This window comes from Alosa pseudoharengus, unplaced genomic scaffold (genome assembly GCF_046254945.1).
Source record: "Alosa pseudoharengus isolate Yale_2024_CS ecotype anadromous, Long Island Sound unplaced genomic scaffold, YU_APseudo_1.1 YU_APseudo_1.1_scf_15, whole genome shotgun sequence".
Classification (NCBI taxonomy): Eukaryota; Metazoa; Chordata; class Actinopteri; order Clupeiformes; family Clupeidae; genus Alosa; species Alosa pseudoharengus.
Window position 1 is genome coordinate 1,440,500 of NW_027468620.1, and position 20,645 is coordinate 1,461,144.

At 39.4% G+C, this 20,645-nt stretch overlaps 1 protein-coding gene across 1 annotated transcript in view; it reads right to left on the reverse strand.

Annotated features, from left to right (window-relative positions):
• Positions 1-20,645, reverse strand: part of nrg3a (neuregulin 3a) — a 134,447-nt gene that overhangs the window by 37,706 nt on the left and 76,096 nt on the right. The window contains exon 6 of the mRNA XM_076285265.1: positions 5,282-5,402. Coding sequence (XP_076141380.1) covers positions 5,282-5,402 — 121 coding nt within the window. The remainder of the gene's footprint in view (positions 1-5,281; positions 5,403-20,645) is intronic.

Sequence of the window (20,645 nt, forward strand, 5' to 3'; positions counted from 1 at the left end):
TCGTTAGGCTGGAATGATAGACTAGTGTGGACTAATCACAGTCACCTGTGGATAAGGGCATAGAGGGGGCTGGAAGTGCTCGATCTTGAGACATAGAGAGACTGTGGCCCTGTTTACACGACAACACTCGCGGGTGAAAACAACAAAATATTTTATCAGACATGCCTTTTGTTTAGATGGCGTTTTTGGGGCTTAAAACGAAAGAAAAAGTGAAACCCTCCAGAGTGGAAATCCCCACTGTTGGGTTCCCATCTAAAGGGTAAAACACAAAAGTCTGCTCATGGTGGCTCGTCACAGGCATGCGCCAGTACAGGAAAATAACATCATGTGTGCTTCACACTACCACCTAGCCACCTGGCATACATCGAATTTCATACACTTTGGCGTCACCGCATGCATGCAGATTTCCCCCAAAAAAGGCTTGTCTAAATGCGGAATAAAAAGTGAAAACGCAATGCCACTTTTGTGTTTTCTCTTCAGATTGTTTCTGTCTAAACATAGCCTGTGTTTGCGGCTGGCCCTCAGGGGGTCATGACGAATGTCTGAGAAACTCCATCGCTACCTTTTTCTAGCTGGTGCCTGGCGTGTATGTGTATTTGAATGCAGTAAAGCAATTCGTTACACTCGTTATACTTCCTGACACTGAGGCCTCCGGCCCGTCGGCCCACAGTTGCAAGGGTGGTTTTTCCGCTCACAGGCGCTAGGGGGAAGCGAGACGGCCACCATTCACCCCGAAAAAAGTCATATAACCATTCCAATGACTCTGAAGCTGTTAAATTAAGCTAAATTAAGCTAAAAAACTAGCATATTAAGCTAAAAAACCTGCATAGTGTGCCTTTAACTTCCTGGTCTTTTGCAGCCTTAAATGTTCAACAAAGTTGAATGTTGTTGTTTTACCTTGTAATTTTGGTCCCCCATAATGTTCTGAGACCAAGAGCAATAACCAGAGCCTATTATCTTGTCTATGTGTTTAAAGGCATTTCATAAGATAACCAAAGATGTGTGTCTTCAGTAGGGTTGCAAAAGTCCGGGAATTTTCAAAGTTGGAAACTTTCCATAGGAATTAACGGGAATATATGGGAATTAACAGGAATAAACGGGAATGAATGGGAATAAACTGGGAATTTTTAATACGGCAAGTTAGTCTATAACAGGGAACTTAAAAGTAGTGGACAAAACCCCATCTTGAGCATAATATTAGTTAAAACAACCTGATTTAATGCAATTTCAGTCGAATTTCTACCCTGCACATCAGTCAATCACATGCACACAGCAATCAGCATAGGTTTCCTTTATGTCTAGCCTATGGTGCGTTCATGTGCATGGGAAAAAAAGGTTTAACCAATCGGATTTTGTTGTTGAGTGGTGTGGTGTATCTTGGGCAGTTCAGTGTTGCTAGTTTAGCACGCTAGTAAACAATAGGCAGAGAATGGGATTCCCGCTAGCATGCTAGCTAGCTTTGTATGCTAAGCTAAGCGAAAATACGAACATACAAATCATATTGCTTATTACGAAACAAAATGTTAATGTTTGTATATGAAACAGTTTGTATGAATTACCCAAAATTTCCAGTTAATTCCCGTAAATTCCAATTAATTCCCATAATTTGCTTTAATTCCATTAAAGTTTCCAATTTGGAATATTTCCAAAATTCCCCAGCTTAACTTCCCATGGTAAGTTTCCGGAAATTTACCCGAAATTTTCCGCCCCTTTGCAACCCTAGTCTTCAGTTAACAAAGGCCATAAGGCCGAAACGTGTTTACTTACCCCTGTTGCTAGTGAAAATAAATCAGCGAGAACAAAGTAATTTTTTTGAGTGCGACCAATCTTTGATCACGCACCCACAGAAAACAAACGGGAGAGCGCTGTGTTTGCAAAAAAGAATTTCATAAGATAAATAAATATTTTTATCTATGAAATATGTCAAGCCAGTAGAAGTCAAGTCCTTTTCTTGTGATTATTGCAGAATCTTTATATAAAATCCTACTGAGAGAGTGAAGCACAGTGAAACATGAATAAACGTGGAACTGGCATTCAATTGGTGGCAAGAGATCTGTGATTTAATTTAATGGCTGCAAGGCAGTCTGCCTTTTTTTCTACTGGAATGGTAGAAAGAAAGTGGCATTAGTTATATTGGTAGTTGAAATGGTTAAAGTATTTGTTTTCAATGAATTTTCCAAAAACGCATGTTATAACAATCCAATTGTATGTTTCTTTTGCATGAGAATATACAGTAGCCTATACTGACATTTATAAGCTTTATTCCAGAGGTAGCCTTGAGGTAGCCAGAGGTAGCCTTGTTCCACGTGTAACCTACATACAGCGGGGAAAATAAGTATTGAACACGTCAACATTTTTTTCAGTAAGTATACTTCCAATGAGGCTATTTGCATGAAATTTGCACCAGACATTAGAATTAACTCAGATAATCCACCCATATAAAAAAATCCAAACATTAAAGTCCATAGGTAGAGTTATGTGCAATAAAGTGGAATAACACAGGAAAAAAGTATTGAACACGCCTGCTGAAATTTCTTAAATACTTTGTGGAAAAGCCTTTATTCGTAATGACAGCTTCAAGGTATTTCCTGTATGATGAAACTAATCAGTCACAGTATTCTGGTGTGAGTTTGGCCCATTCTTTTAAACAGATAGTCCTTTAAAGGACAATTCCGGCGCAAAATGAACCCAGGGGTTAATAACACATGTGTACCGAGTTCGACCGTTCGCTGGGATTTGTTTTCATGCTAGTCGAATGTGACCAGTTTTATTGCAAACCGCTTATTAGCGGTTAACGCTAGCCTTCGGGGCACACGTACAGTAGAAATAAATCACTATTTCTATACCACTAACAAGGCTCAAAATAGCACCACACTTACACAGTAGCATAATGAGGGTCTCTACATGTAAACCGAAGCATTGAGAACTTTGTAAGTGTACAGGCAGTTTATTAAAAAGAAACACATTACTGTTCACGTCTGGTTCACATATACAGGCAGGCGATGTGAACTAAAATCAAACGTAATTTGCTCAATATAGGCCTATCAGAAATAATAGCTCCGATGTAACATAACTTGTGTAGTGTAGGCTACTTACTTAGTGGATCCATGTCCCTCTGGTAGCCTATGGATCGCCGCCGCCTGTGTGTGGTATTGACTACAGCTTCTAGCTCTCTCTCTCATAGCCCTTTCACGGAGCTCCCGCAGCTCTTCGTTGGTATTCCGACTCGAAAAGATAAGGACGTCCAATAAGGGTTCATCCTTGATGTCTTCAAATTCGTTCAAATAACCTGCCATCTCTTATGTCTCCTGTTGCGTTCAGTGCTTCTCTTTTGCACAGTCCTTCTGCAACAACGTTTCACCCGAGATTCACTTCACATCCCAGTTGTAACCAAGGCGCCTGCCTGTATGTGAACCAGACGTCAACGGTAATGTGTTTCTTTTTAATAAACTGCCTGTACACTTACAAAGTTCTCAATGCTTCGGTTTACATGTAGAGACCCTCATTATGCTACTGTGTAAGTGTGGGGCTATTTTGAGCCTTGTTAATGGTATAGAAATAGCGATTTCTTTCTCTGTACGTGTGCCCCGAAGGCTAGCGTTAACGCTAATAAGCGGTTTGCAATAAAACTGGTCACATTCGACTAGCATGAAAACAAATCCCAGCGAACGGTCGAACTCGGTACACATGTGTTATTAACCCCTAGGTTCATTTTGCGCCGGAATTGTCCTTTAATATTGAAGATTTCAAGGGTCCCTCTTGTGAATCCTGATCTTTAGTTAACTTCCAAAACTGTTCAATTTAATTGAAGTCAGGGCCTTGATTTCCTTTCTCTGAAACCAATTGAGAGTTTCCTTTGCTGAATGGTTAGGATCATTGTCCTGCTGGAAGGTCTAGCCATGTCTCATCCTCATCATCCTGGTGGATGTAAAGATTCTCCCAGAACAAAATGACTCCATTCATCATTCCTTCAACTGTATGAAGTCTGCTAGTACCATGAGATGAAAAACAGCCCACACCATGATGCCACCACCTCCAAACCTCACTGTTGGTAGGGTATTTTTAGGGTGATGCACAGTGCCATTTCTCCTCCAAATATGGTGTGTAGTATGACATCCGAAAAGTTACATTTTAAACCAGAATTCATTCTCTCAGTATTTCATAAGATTGTTCAAATGTTGTGTAGCAAACTTTCAACGAGCTTCGACATGTTTTTCTTCAGCAATAGAATCATGCTGGATGAGCGTGCATAGAGGCCATGGCGGTGGAGTGCATTACCTATGATTTTCTCTAACAATTGTACCTGCTGCCTCCAAATCTTTCTGGAGCTTTCTCAGAGTGGTCCTTGCCTCTTGGACTACTCTTCTGACTATCCTTCTGACTTCCTGGTCAGAAATCATGCAAGGAGATCCTGTGCATGGCCAGTTGATGATGTAGTGATGTTCCTTCCACTTGCAAATAATGGCTCCAATACTGCTTGCTGGATGATTCGGAAGTTTTGAAGTGCATCTGTAACCAGTTCCATTAATATGTTTGGCAACAATAAGGTTGCAAAGATCTTGGGAGAGCTCTTTGCTTTTACCCATCATGAAATGTTTCTTGTGTGACACCTTTCTAACCAAAAACCTTTTTATAGCCCACCAGTATACCCAGCTTATTTCAATTTGCACAGATAGGAGGGATAATTTCTCTAACTACTTATAGATTCCAGTTTGTTCCTTGCCATTCCTTGCGTTTGTGTACTGCTTTATCTTAGCGTGTTCAATACTTTTTCCCTGTGCCATTCCACTTTTTTACTCATAACACTACTTTTAGACATGAATGTTTGGATTTTTATATATGTGTGGATTACCTAAGTAAACACTAATGTCCGGTGAAAATTTCATGCGAATAGCCTCACTGGAAGTATACTTACTGAAAAAAATGTTGACGTGTTCAATACTTATTTTCCCCGCTGTAAAGCTTTCGGAAACAGTTCTCAAAACCCTCTGTTTAAAGTGTCCCCCTGAAAAATCTTTGTTTCAATGGCCATTTACCCCTAACAATTTGACTTACCTCTCTATCCCAAAGAAAACTGGAACACCCCAATGAATGAATGAAACATGAATGTGCAAAATAGAGGGATGGGGCGAAGGGAGAAATGGGATTGCGCCTTACACTACATTACAAGTCTGTTGCACTGTCTTTATGTGTGAATACTTACAAACATGCTCTTACAATCTCCCTTGCAAAAGATCCTGCTGTACATAAAACAGTCAAGATATGGCTAGGTAATACTCACATTTTGTGGCTGCAAACTTGCATGAGGTCTCAAGCAGAGTTTGTGGCTGGGGTCATTTACAAAGTAGTTCTTCAGGCTGTGGCCTTCCTTCAAATGGACTTGGAGCTTTTCCCTGCGTCGTCTGTGGGAGATCATGAGCATGAGTACATCACAAGCGACTCAACAACTTTTAATTGTGAAATGAACACAAAACACTGATATTCACAAGTAATAAAGTTGCTGAGTCTACATACAATATAGACAAGTTGTAGTAAACTGCTCAGGCCACCACCTAGAACCAACAGATGCATATAATAAATCTCCACTGACAAACATTTGTGGTGGAACGGCTCATGGTCACACTATGCTAACTGACATGGCGACTTTAAACGTGGCAGCGATAGAGCTTGCTATCTTTCCGGAAAGTCAGTTCAGAAATGTTTTCCCTGCTAGATTTGCTTCTGGTAATAGTATCAGCTCTGAATGTGAACTGTAAAAAAACAAGAAAACCATGTCCAACGGTGGTTCATGAACAGAAAAAAAAGGGGGTGTGGACCCTACAAAAGTAAACAAAACAGTTGACATACAGCTGATGTATGTAATATTAAGAGTCCTATTGACATTTTTCAACACTGAAACCAGAACATTAATGGTTCACTGTCTTGGGTAAGGTCACTGTTGTTACTTCTGAACCTTAAGAATTACTCTTATTTACATTTAATGGCCAGCAGTCAAAGTGGTTAAATTTACAGAGAATTGAATATTGAGAAAGTGATAATCAGTCATACCAGAAATAGTACATCAGAAATAGTACATAATATCTTTATTGTCATTGCACATGCACAATAGGATTAAGACAAAGCAACTTTATTTATAAAGCACCTTTCAAACAAAAGATAATTGTTATATATTCAACAGTATGTAGGACAGATCACCTGTAAAGATAAGTTCACCATTCCAGGCTAATAGGTCCCTACAAATGGGTTCTAACATTTATAAAATGTTATCAAAGGCATTGATTTTCTCAAGCTTTATATTCTGTGTCCTATCTCTGTTTGTGGGTTGGAGGGGTTGTACCCCCTCCATTCAAATGTAATTTAGTGTCTAGCTATAAAGAGGAAAAGGCAATGGCCTGTTAGGAAGCTGAGAAACTGGAGTCATTAGAACCTGAGAGTATACCAAAATACCATCTGTGGGAGAGGGCTGAATAATAAAGTCATATGTCTTGGAGATGTTGTCAAATAAGGACCTATTTGGGAATAACCATGCCAGGTTATTAGAAAAATCAGCAGATGTAGCACTTTCAACTGTATTACACCACTGCTTTGTTGAATTTCCCATTGTCATGCGTTCTTTAGAATTAAGCAATATAGCACGAGTGAGAGTGGGGTTGGTCATGGATATTCCCACGGGTGTTGTTAGGCCGTAGCCACCATAGACAGTAAAAGAAATGGACGAACAGACTCCGTCGTTTTCAATGGGAGGGCACTGAGTCAAATAGAACGATTTTTCAGTTGGTCTCCCCCAGTACTGCGCAGACTCACACTTAACTTCGTGACGTTAGCCATCGAACTGAATCTTGTAACTCATATGATAGATACACAGAAATTCTTCTCACACTTCCTTCGCCTTCAAAGTCATCAAAGTTAAACATGTATTTATGTATTATTATTAATATCATCCTCACCAAGTCGTGTTAATGTTGAAGCTACCACACATGATCATCTTCAAAAACAGTCATGCTAAAACAAAACAAAAAAGTTATAGCCTTGAAGCTAATCTTCTTTCCACTTTTCCGACCTACGGTCAATCCATCGAAAACCTCTGAAATGATTAGTGCCTTTTTATAAAAAATAGGTTTACTTTTTTATTATTATAAGCCTCTGTGTAATGCTTTACCTTAACATAGGGTCGTGTATGCTAGGTTTTGCTTATGAGTTACCGTCATAGACAGTTAGGTGGACTGAGCTTCTTATCCAAACAATACGGTTATCTCCCTACGGCGCGAAAGAGAGATTACGTCAAAGCTAGCTTCCCTCCAACCGAACAAGCTAACCATTCTTCTTACGGGTAACCAACGTTACGGACGAGGTAGTGGAGTCTGTTTTGCCTTTGTAGTGTTTATGTGGATTACACAGAAGCTACAATATCGGCACAGGATATATGTTATATGAAGTTATGGTATTTCAAAAAAATCCTAGAATGGATGGACTTCTATGGGAGTTAGCAGAGAGATGGTCCCTCCAGCCTACGTCGATTCTTCTACTTCCGGGAATTCGCCTGCCCCCTTGGTAGCCACGAGGCCGGAGGCCCTTTTCAAAAGACAGCGTCTTGGTTGCTAGGTAACCAACATTCCAGACCCGTCTCGTTACGGGTCTTTGTGGTTTACATGTCTTCTTACGAGCCGTTCTTACATGCCGTAACGAGACGGGTCTGGAATGTTGGTTACCTAGCAACCAAGACGCTGTCTTTTGAAAAGGGAACTATTTTTTGATGAGTAAGGACGATGTCGAAATTAACATTTTTAAACAATAATGGGGTGTTTTCAGATTATTTAGTTTGTGGCAGAATTGTTGTATAAAAGCAATATAGCACTCGTGATCGTGGGATTGGTCATGGATATCCCCACGGCTGTTGTTGCCTGCGCCACTCGGCCTCCGGCCTCGTGGCTACGGCCTAACAACACCCGTGGGAATATCCATGACCAACCCCACTCTCACTCGTGCTATATTGCTTAATTGACCAATGACACCCAATGACGCCTATCCTTGCACTGCTGCTATAATTCTTATATTACTGTTTACATTTTCTCTTATATTGTCCATATAATTATACTATAACTGCTATATTACTAGTATGCTTACATTTTTTCTCTTATATTGTCCATATTTAATGCTGGTCTCTTATTGTCCATATTTATTGCTGGTCGTTAGACTTTAACCCTGCACTGTTGCACTGTTGGACTTATTTGCACTACCACCATGACACACCTCATTTTGCACCTTACCACTGCATACTGAATCACAGGGCCAGGCCCTGTCCTGTCACTGCAAGCGCCCCATGCAGGGCATGAAATTGGCACCCGCCCACACGCCAAATGCGGGTAACTTTTGTGATTGGCGGGTGAAACTGTCAATCTACCTGCCACGTTGGCGGGTAGCCAATAAGACAACACAACACTGAGCAAGGAGATGCACTGTCGGGATTGCCAATTTTTGAGCCAATAATCTACTCTTTACTCCACTACATTTTCAATTGCCTTTCGTTACGAGAACAAGTTTACAAGTTGGAGAAAGTATCTCAAGGGAGAAAAGAGCACCTCTCCCCTGGTACACAACGGCGTGGGAGAAAAGAAACAGGGCTTCAGAATGCATTGCTACGTTTCCCCGCGATTATAAAAGTAATGGCTGGCCTATGTAGCCTAGCCTACTATACAGAAGTAAATAATGTTCTATATAGCTAACAACTCAGTTAACGCAATGACGTCCTGCCAGAGTGCCAACGAGACTAGAGGTATGACATGACACGGAAACTTCCACATATATTAATTTCTGGCCAGCATCGTTCAACAATCACATTGGACAAGGAAAGTAGGCCTACAACTTAATTTACAAGCAAAGCAAATGCACTGGAAATCGAGCATACAAGTTAGAAAAAGCCTAGCATTAATTTATGTAGGCTCAATGTTGCAGGACATGACATGAGACGGTCGGCTGAGAAAACAGATAGCCTGCTCTGTCGCTCTGCCCTGCCCGAGTGGATATACCTAGGCTATAGCCTAAATATAGGTCTACTCATAATATAGCCATTGTTTTTAGGTTACATTGTCTGTATGGTGAAGTTATAACCAGACTTCTAGCAATGCAAAGCAGAAGAAGATCAGCTGCAATGTGTTGGAAGACTGCTTTTCAATCCATAGCCACATAGCCTAATGCTTATTCTGGCTATGACAAAGTATATTAAATAAAATATATTTGAATTGGGCTTTTAAAATATGTTTGACTATATGATTAGCTTACAGAGGAGGAGAAAAGCAAATAGGCGTAAAGGATACTTTTGTATCCCTTTAAAGGTCCATCAAAAATATAAAAATGTAGGCCTACAAAAAAGTAACTTGTTAGGCCTACTTGAGTAATTTATTAACAAAGTACTTTTTTACTTTTACTTGAGTACTGTAATGTGTATTCTGTACAAGTTCAAGAACCATTCTTATGCATTTTCTGAGTCGTTCGCCTTTATTTTGGGCACAAAATAATTTTGGCTGGTAAAAAACCACTGTGGCAGGTGGATTTCAAAATTCACCTGCCACAGTGGCTGGTGGCCAAAAAAGTTAACTTCAGGCCCTGGCCCCATGCCTATACATCCTTAGTACATTCAAGTGGATCCTTGTTTTAGTATTTTTAGTATATTTTACTGTTCTTTTTAGTCATGTGGATTTGTTATTTTATTATCCTGTTTATGCTGTAGTGTATTTTGTATGTGTCAATGAGAGGACCTATGTCTAGCCTGGGTTTTCCCATGCTTCCTTGCGGGCGATTTTATTCACGCTGCTAGGCAGCCTGGATTCCATGGACTTTGTTTTCACCCTTAAAGAAGGAACCAATCACAGAACAGAGGGGGGACAGCAAGACGATGGCGACACAAGCGGTTATGAGCTGTACAGTACAGACGCATTTGAGAGTGAATCCCGTTTGCAGCCGTAGAAGAAACGCAGGACAAATTAAACATTCTGGTTTTCTCCGAGTGCAACGATGATAGACAGACATCATTTGGACAACATATAGAGCATATTAACCTCCGTTGCTCAGCCAAATGCCTTCCTGTTATGCCCTGTTATCACGGAGTTACAGGCGATACACTATTTTTGATGGTCACAAGTTTACTTCATTAGCGTTTATTTCTTTGATTATTAAAGAGTGTTTTTCATTTAAAGGCTTGACTTCGTGCTTATTCAGAAGAGCATTTAGTGCTCTCCCCAATCCCAGACGTTCACATTGCATGTTTGTTTGTAATGGATGCAACCGCAAGATACGCTTGTCATAGGCGGCGATACCGTGGGTGCTCCGTCTCTCGGGCACCCACGTGTGCCAGCTTACAGTCCCGGCTAAATTTACATTCATTTAAAATCAAACATCGCAGTTTATGTTAAATTCAGCATCACTCATAATGTGATTGGACATGTTGCTGTCAATTCCCTACTTATACTAACCACCAATGAGAGCGTCTCTCGTATGAAAATTCCTGACACTTCCCACCTGAAGAATTAACGCAAGGCTTTGTCGGGTCTTCAGCCCCGAATGTTTAAGGGCCCTATCATGACATTCTAAAGTGCTTCGTCACTCGTCAAAAGTCTATTCAAATTTAGTAGGATGTCCAGTTCACATTGGGAGGGGTTTCGTTCTCAAAAGTCGAGCGCATGGCGTAACAAGGTGTTCCTAGGTCTTTTAATCAGTCAAATGGGTGTGTTTGGGGCGTAACATCATTTTAAACCAATGAGAATGACATCTGTCATTCCCTTTAACGGCGCAATGCGCGATATGTCAAATAAATGCATCGGTATTTTGGCATTCAACGGCGCATTTGAAGGAGGCTGCTTGCGAGACCGTATGGAATAGTCATTCTTAAACCATGCTTTACTAAAACCTAGCATAGCCTTCACGCATTTGCACTCGTCTATTATTTGAACTCATTGGCAAAGTGAAACTAACTTCACCAAGGAGTCAGTCAACAAAAAGACAGTTATATGCAGTTACTTTCACTATTGACTGACAATGGGTTACCATCGAAAACATAGGCTGGAAAAAGCAACACTTACCCTAATGTTGCTCAAATGACTGAATAAAACAACATTTATCCTGCAGAGGAGTTGCTTTTATCTCGTGACAGTGCGTCTTCAGCTGTGCTCCATACGTGTCTCTCGCCTCTCCCCTAATCACTTTTAACCGTCATTACCAATTTGCAAATGATGGTGAATAACTACTCATCATGAGATGTACAGTATTTTGTAATATCTTTATTCTAATTATGTTTCCCATTGTAATCGTGCAATTTAATGCTTTGCATGGACATGCGCTGGTGAGCGTTCATGAATGATAGAAGGATGGTGCGTGCACCTGCCAATATGACTGTTGACATGCGCTCTTAAAATAGTATATGAACAACTTGCCATTGACTTCTGACCAGGTTTAGGTGGTGTATGATAGCGATTTTTAGACAATGCGCGAGTCCCCTCCTTAGGTTGTTAATTGCCACACCCCTGGGCGCAATGCTTAAAAAATAAACGTGCAAAATACCGAATTCAACTTTCCGCGGGTGAATAACGAGTATTACGCCATGCGCTGGTGACCCAAAATACAGCCCTAAAATGTATATAGCCCTGAATATAATTTTAAAAGTAGTCTGACAAAGCTTATTGTTTTGTGACACAGCTAAACACTGGTACCTTATAGAACGTCTATAACATAGCCAAGGTGGTCGCAACTCACAAAAGTAAAGCAGATAGAAAGAACTCACGCAAATCTAGCCTACAACACGCAGACAGCTTTATGCGCAGGGGAGAGAGCTCGCGCGCGCACACTGTGCTTTATGATTGTTGCCTTCTGATGGTATCTTGCAAATTCACTGAACTGCATTAGGTGACACAAATGGTATTGCCTTTATCTTATAACTCCTTGTCTGAGCGACTACCAGGCCTATGGTTTTCAAAAGTCAGATGTTCCCTGACAAAGACATTCGAAAATTAAGAATGTTTATTGACTTGAACAATACACTAATTTTTGCAAACTCCCTTCATTCAACCCTTGAAGACATCGCGGTCTGGTGCGCTATGTAGATCGTTTCTCGTACCATTTAATTTCTCAGAATTTAGGTCTACTAGTCCTACAATAACGTCATCACCAAATACATCTTTTATTTTCAGTTGATCAACCACCTTCATCTAGTCCTTTAGACATTTAGCAGCCACTCTTCTCAAAAAAGTGTTTAGTGCTATAGGCCCTAGTCTGCTATCAATCTTAAATAATTCTCTTTCGTCAGGGTGTGTCCCTGACCTTTTCAAGACAGCCAGTGTCCAGCCCCTCCTAAAAAAAACCTGGCCTTGATCCTTCCATTCTAAAAAACTTTCGTCCAATCTCTAAATTGCCCTTTATCTCCAAAATTCTGGAAAAGGTGGTCTTGATGCAACTTTCTTAAGTGTTAAAGGGCAATAGCATCCTGGAGAAATTTCAGTCAGGTTTTCGTCCTATGCATAGCACTGAAACTGCTCTTATCAGGGTAACCAATGATCTACTAATGGCAGCTGATTCTGGTGAGCACTCTGTTTTGGTGTTGCTGGATCTCACCGCTGTTTTGATACCATTGATCATGCTATTTTAATTAGAAGACTAAGAGAATGGGTTGGCATAACGGGTCCTACTTTGTACTGGTTCGTATCCTATTTATCCAACAGGACATTTTTTGTTTCAATAGGTAATTTTACTTCCTCTACCGCAGCTATTACTTGCGGTGTTCTCCAAGGTTCAATTTTAGGACCAATATTGTTTTCCCTGTATATGTTACCTCTAGGCCACATAATTCGCCGCCATAACATATCATTTCACTGCTATGCTGATGACACACAGCTGTACCTCTCAGTCAAACCAAACATGCTTAACAAGCTAATTGTACTGCAGGATTGCATAGCTGATGTGTCAGAATTTCCTACAGCTTAACTCTGACAAAACAGAAGTCCTTTTCATTGGCCCTGACAAAGTCTATAATCAAGCTAAGACTTTTCTTGGAAATTTAGCCTCAAATAACAAGACTACTTCTAGAAACTTAGGGGTTTTATTTGATACAGATTTAAAATTTGACCAACATGTAAAACTCCTTGTGCAGTCCTGTTATTATCAACTGAGAAACATTGGCAAAATCAGATCAATGCTTTCTTTAAAGGACACAGAGAGAATTATACATGCATTTGTCATCTAGACTTGATTACTGCAACGCCTTATTCACCTGTTTAAATCGTCATTCCATCTCTCGTTTACAAACTGTTCAGAATTCAGCAGCCACACTTTTGACAAAGTCTAAATTTAGGGAACACATCACCCCAGTTCTGGCCAATCTTCACTGGTTGCCAGTGAGTTTTAGGATTGATTTTAAAATCCTCCTTATTACTTATAAAGCATTACATGGTTTGGCACCTGACTATTTAACAGATTTATTAACCCCCTACTGTCCAGCTCGGCCCCTCATATCCTCCAGCCTGGGACTTTTAGTTGTTCCAGAAAGTAAACTGTCAACTAGGAGTGACCGATCATTTGCAGTTAGAGCACCCAAGCTTTGGAACAGCCTCCCTTATAACATCAAATCTGCACCATCTGTGGCTGTTTTCAAATCTAGTCTAAAGACCCACTTATATAAAATTGCTTTCCTTAAATAGTGAATGATTCCACTCATGTCTCTGCTAATTTATTATCATTATTATCATTTCTGTTTGTTTATTTTGTCTTGGGTACTATACTGTATACCTCTTCTATTTTCTTTTTTATATTTAGTTAAGTTTGTGTTGGTTTGGTAGTTTGGTAGTTTACTATTTTATCATTTTTATTAGGGCCCGAGCACCGAAGGGCGCAAGGCCCTATTGTTTTTGTAAGGATTATTATTATTATTATTATTAGGGCCCGAGCACCGAAGGGCGCAAGGCCCTATTGTTTTTGTAAGGATTATTATTAGGGCCCGAGCACCGAAGGGCGCAAGGCCCTATTGTTTTTGTAAGGATTATTATTATTAGGGCCCGAGCACCGAAGGGCGCAAGGCCCTATTGTTTTTGTAAGGATTATTATTATTATTTATTAGGGCCCGAGCACCGAAGGGCGCAAGGCCCTATTGTTTTTGTAAGGATTATTATTAGGGCCCGAGCACCGAAAGGGCGCAAGGCCCTATTGTTTTTGTAAGGATTATTATTAGGGGTCCGAGCAGCGTAGCTGCAGGAACCCTATTGTTTCTGTACCGTTCATTTTTTGGCCAAAATTCTGTAAAAGTCATACTGCAGCCTAAACCGTAACTCCAAAACTCTTGAAATTTTCAGGTATGGTTACCAGTACCCCCCTCTACCCATAACCCAAAATTTGGGGTACTGCACCCAAAGGTGGCGCTATTGAAAAAAAAAGTTAATTATGCTTATTTCTCCTTACCAGATTCACCTAGACTCAAAATTCTTTCAGAATATTAATCTCTAAACTCAGATGCATCTTTTTGGCCCTGGTCTTATGGTCTACAAATGTTTACTTTTTCCACAATTTCATGGAAAAGCCAAACATTATAAAAAGTTTCACACTCTTCAAAAATAATCGAATCTTCACCAAAATTCTCACAGACAATGTTTAGACCAAGCCTCACAAAAGTTATCGCTCAGAATTTTGATATTTTGTTCCATTTCAGAGATATAGGCCAATAAAGTTAGACCACTTAGGCCTTTTTTCCTAGATCACCTATATTCCTATAAACCGTAAGTCCTAGAAACTTGACATTTTCAAGTATTGTTACCAGTACCCCCCACTACCCATAACCCAAATTTGGGGTACTGCACCCAAAGGTGGCGCTCTTGTCAAAAACGCTTATTTCTCCTTACCAGATTGACCTAGACTCAAAATTCTTTCATCATATTAATCTCTACATTCAGATGCATCTTTTTCACCCTGGTCTTATGCTCTAAAAATGTTTACTTCTGCCACAATTTCAGAGAAAAGCCAAACATCATAAAAAGTTTCACAGGCTTCAAAAATTATCAAATCTTCACCAAAATTTTCACAGACAATGTTTAGACAAAGCCTCACAAAAGTTATCAAAATAATTTGGATATGTTGTTCCATTTCAGAGATATAGGCCAATAAAGTTTGACCACTCAGCCTATTTATCCTATATCACCTATATTCCTATATGAGTATTTTTTTTTCTTGGATAACAAGCATACAGCCATCATTAGGTGGATACCATTAACAATGCACATTTTCAGATCTGTACTCTTTTTTATAAAGCCCTTAATTCTATTGTCAAATGTATGCTAGGAATTTTCTTGATGTTGTGTATTTGCCAACACACATTTTCACCATGTGAATGTGACTACCCAATATGTAGGATTGTCAGTGGCTCAGTGGGATAATGCAGAGTGCTGGTGTTTGTTAGGTTGAGAGTTCGAATCCTGGTAGAACTTTAGGCTCAACCTGCATATGCTATTGGTTATTGAAGATTCACACCATTGAACAGCACCTGAATGACATCAGGCAATCAACTTACACAGTCATTAGTTGCCAAGAATCAGAATGCTGAGACACTGACATTTAGGGGAACTTCTTTGTTTACTATGTTTCCTTCATCATTAAGTCTATCATATTTATATTTCATCCATTAGTGTTCTTCTCTACAAATGTCTAATTGCCCCAGAATATCCAAACGTTTTCAGGTGTACTCTTTCAGGAAAGCCCTTCATTTTATTGTCAAATGTATACTTGGAGTTTTTCTTGTGTGTTTACAAACACACATTTTCACCATTTGAATGTGACTGCTGAATGTGTATGATTGTCAGTGGCAGAGTGGGATAATGCCTAGTGCTGGTGTTTGTTAGGTTGAGAGTTCGAATCCTGCAAGAGCTTTATGCTCAATATGCACATCCTATTGGTTATTGAAGATTCACACCATTGAACAGCACCTGAATGACATCAGGCAATTGACATTCACACTCATTAGTTGCCAAGAATCAGAATGCCGACACACTCTATGGCATATAGGGGAACTTCTTTGTTTACTATTTTTCCTTCATCACTAAGTCTATCATATTTATATTTCATCCATTACTGTTCTTCTCTATAAATGTCTAATTGCCCCAGAATATCCAAAAGTTTTCAGGTGTACTTTTTCAGGAAAGCCCTTCATTTTATTGTCAAATGTATACTTGGAGTTTTTCTTGTGTGTTTACCAACACACATTTTCACCATGTGAATGTGACTACCCAATATGTAGGATTGTCAGTGGCTCAGTGGGATAATGCCTAGTGCTGGTGTTTGTTAGGTTGAGGGTTCGAATCCCCGGTAGTGCTTTAGGCTCTAGCTCGAATACTATTGGTTATTGAAGATTCACACCATTGAACAGCACCTGAATGACATCAGGCAATCAACATACACAGTCATTAGTTGCCAAGAATCAGAATGCCGAGACACGACATTTAGGGGAACTTCTTTGTTTACTATTTTTCCTTCATCATTAAGTCTATCATATTTATATTTCATCTATTAGTGTTCATCTCTACAAATGTCTAATTGCCCCTCCATGTTTGGAGTTTTTCTTGTGTGTTTACCAATACACACTTTCACCATGTGAATGTGACTGGCCAAAATGTAGGATTTACAGTGGCTCAGTGGGATAATGCCTTGTACTGGTGATCCTTAGGTTGAGAGTTCAAATCCCACTTGAAGCATTAGTGGGTTGTGGATGTTAGCATACTACAATAGAATGCTGTTGGGTTGTGGAGGTTAACACACTATGACATTACAGCTACTTGTCAATATGGACTTGTAGTGCAAGGCAAGTATTACTGTATAATTATAAGCTGTAGCCTATAATTATTTGTTATTCTTATAATATTTGTCATTTCTTATACATATTTAGTCGGCTCTTCCACTTGACAAAACAACTCTATATCGGTTAAGGATGTCACGCATGAAACAATGCTGCAGAAACACGAAAATACGACTTTGAGTTTAGTAGGCTATAATTTTCAGTTCCTGTTTATCTATTGCACAATGGGTAATAATTTAAAGGAATCGTGTTGCAGTCTTGTAAATAGTGACCCTGCAAGATCCCTAGTCATTGCAAAATCATAGTCTGTGAATTAAAACTCTACTACTTGTCTTTAGATGTAAGAGGGTCTGAGACTGTAGTCTTTCAAAAATCTTTTCCAAATCTTTGCAAATCTTTCCAAAGTTTACCTGCTGGGAAACCCTGTAGCTCCGGAGCAGGGGCTCAGACCAGGATAAATTGTTTGCTCGCCCTCAGTTCGCTCTTTTGTTCATCTCAACCCAGCACTCCAGTGTGTCCTGCTCTGTGTGCGTCTTTGAGTTAACGTAAGTCATCACTTTAATCACCCTCACTATGACTTTTGTGATGTTTATCAGTTTGTAGAGTAGCTCTGCCATCATGTGTAAAGTTAAGGTCTTTGTTTGTTGGTTTGGTGTGTTGGAGTCCCATGTGAGAGATGATTAGGTGATGTTGGTTGACTTGGGATGTCAAGTATTGTTTAGTTGTACCTTATATAGCCATATGATTTCAGTTTATTGTTCAAATGTCAATTGGTTTGTTTGTGAGTTGGGATCTGTACTGATTTACCCCATTTCACTGATTACTCCATTTTCTGTTTGTTTCCTCTTTGATGCAGCACACATACAAGTAAAGAACAAAAGAACAGATGAATTGAAACTCAAATAAAGTTAACTTGTGTTGCACCGAAACCTGCCATCTCCGTGTCATCACTCCATACCATTGAGCCTTCTGAGTCACACCATTGAACAGCACCTGAATGACATCAGGCAATTAACATTCACACTCATTACACACTGCTGGTGTTTGTTAGGTTGAGAGTTCGAATCCTGCTAGAGCTTGAAGCTCAAGATGCACATGCTATTGGTTATTGAAGATTGACACCATTGAACAGCACCTGAATGATATCAGGCAATCAACATTCACACTTATTAGTTGCCAAGAATCAGAATGCCGACACACTCGAAGACATATAGGGGAACTTCTTTGTTTACTATTTTTCCTTCATCATTAAGTCTATCATATTTATATTTCATCCATTACTGTTCTTCTGTACAAATGTCTAATTGTCCCAGAATTTCCAAACGTTTTCAGGTGTTCTCTTTCAGGAAAGCCCTTCATTTTATTGTCAAATGTATACTTGGAGTTTTTCTTGTGTTTACCAATACACATTTTCACCATGTGAATGTGACTGGCAAAGATGTAGGATTGACAGTGGCTTAGTGGGATAATGCCTTGTACTGGTCATCCTTATGTTGAGAGTTCAAATCCCACCTGAAGCATTAGTGTTAAAATACTGTTGGGTTGTGGAGGTTAGCATACTCTAATAGAATGCTGTTGGGTTGTGGAGGTTAGCACACTATAACATTACAGCATTACAGCTACTTGTCAATATGGACTTGTAGTGCAAGGCAAGTATAACTGTATAATTATACGCTGTTTATCTTATTGACTCCGACACAGAACCCACCACCACAAATACAATTCAATTCTGTGGGAAACACTGCCTTCCATTATCAAACCCTTCATCTTATCCACAACAAATAAATAGTCCTGTAGAATCAAGTATTGTTAGAATACTGTTGGGTTGTGGAGGTTAGCACACTATAATGTTACAGCACAGGGTAATCCTAATTTTATGCATCAAATTTATTCCAATCCAACTCAAAAGTTTTGAACGACACAAAGTGAAGGTTTTATCCAGATCAAAACCAAGAATAGATTATGTGATCTAATCCAATTTCAGGATCCTTGTTTCCCTTTGAACAACCCATTTTCAAGATTTGATCCAATCAGATAGCTGAAATCCGGTAACTGAAATCCGATAACCGAAATCCGATCACATTTCTTTTGAACAATTGTGCCCAAATAATCAAAGCATATGTAAAACTAAAAAGCTATGCTATCATGTTCGTTTTGCTCGGACCCCGTAAATCACCGCTTGCGGTTATATTTAGGGGTCCGAGCAGCGTAGCTGCAGGAACCCTATTGTTTCTGTACCGTTCATTTTTTGGCCAAAATTCTGTAAAAGTCATACTGCAGCCTAAACCGTAACTCCAAAACTCTTGAAATTTTCAGGTATGGTTACCAGTACCCCCCTCTACCCATAACCCAAAATTTGGGGTACTGCACCCAAAGGTGGCGCTATTGAAAAAAAAAGTTAATTATGCTTATTTCTCCTTACCAGATTCACCTAGACTCAAAATCCTTTTTAGAATATTATTCTCTAAACTCAGATGCATCTTTTTGGCCCTGGTCTTATGGTCTACAAATGTTTACTTTTTCCACAATTTCATGGAAAAGCCAAACATTATAAAAAGTTTCACACTCTTCAAAAATAATCGAATCTTCACCAAAATTCTCACAGACAATGTTTAGACCAAGCCTCACAAAAGTTATCGCTCAGAATTTTGATATTTTGTTCCATTTCAGAGATATAGGCCAATAAAGTTAGACCACTTAGGCCTTTTTTCCTAGATCACCTATATTCCTATAAACCGTAAGTCCTAGAAACTTGACATTTTCAAGTATTGTTACCAGTACCCCCCACTACCCATAACCCAAATTTGGGGTACTGCACCCAAAGGTGGCGCTCTTGTCAAAAACGCTTATTTCTCCTTACCAGATTCACCTAGACTCAAAATTCTTTCATCATATTAATCTCTACATTCAGATGCATCTTTTTCACCCTGGTCTTATGCTCTAAAAATGTATACTTTTGCCACAATTTCAGAGAAAAGCCAAACATCATAAAAAGTTTCACAGGCTTCAAAAATTATCAAATCTTCACCAAAATTCTCACAGACAATGTTTAGACAAAGCCTCACAAAAGTTATCAAAAGAATTTGGATACGTTGTACCATTTCAGAGATATAGGCCAATAAAGTTCGACCACTCAGCCCATTTCTCCTATATCACCTATATTCCTATATGAGTAATTTTTTTTTCTTGGATAACAACCATACAACCATCATTAGGTGGATACCATTAACAGTGCACATTTTCAGATATGTACTCTGTTTTATAAAGCCCTTAATTCTATTGTCAAATGTATGCTAGGAATTTTCTTGATGTTGTGTGTTTGCCAACACACATTTTCACCATTTGAATGTGACTGCTCAACGTGTATGATTGTCAGTGGCTGAGTGGGATAATGCCTACTGCTGGTGTTTGTTAGGTTGAGAGTTCGAATCCTGCTAGAGCTTTAGGCTCAAGATGCACATGCTATTGGTTATTGAAGATTGACACTATTGAACAGCACCTGAATGACATCAGACAATTAACATTCACACTCATTAGTTGCCAAGAATCAGAATGCCGACACACTCTATGACATATAGGGGAACTTCTTTGTTTACTATTTTTCCTTCATCATTAAGTCTATCATATTTATATTTCATCCATTACTGTTCTTCTCTATAAATGTCTAATTGCCCCAGAATATCCAAAAGTCTTCAGGTGTACTCTTTCAGGAAAGCCCTTCATTTTATTGTCAAATGTATACTTGGAGTTTTTCTTGTGTGTTTACCAACACACATTTTCACCATTTGAATGTGACTGCTGAATGTGTATGATTGTCAGTGGCAGAGTG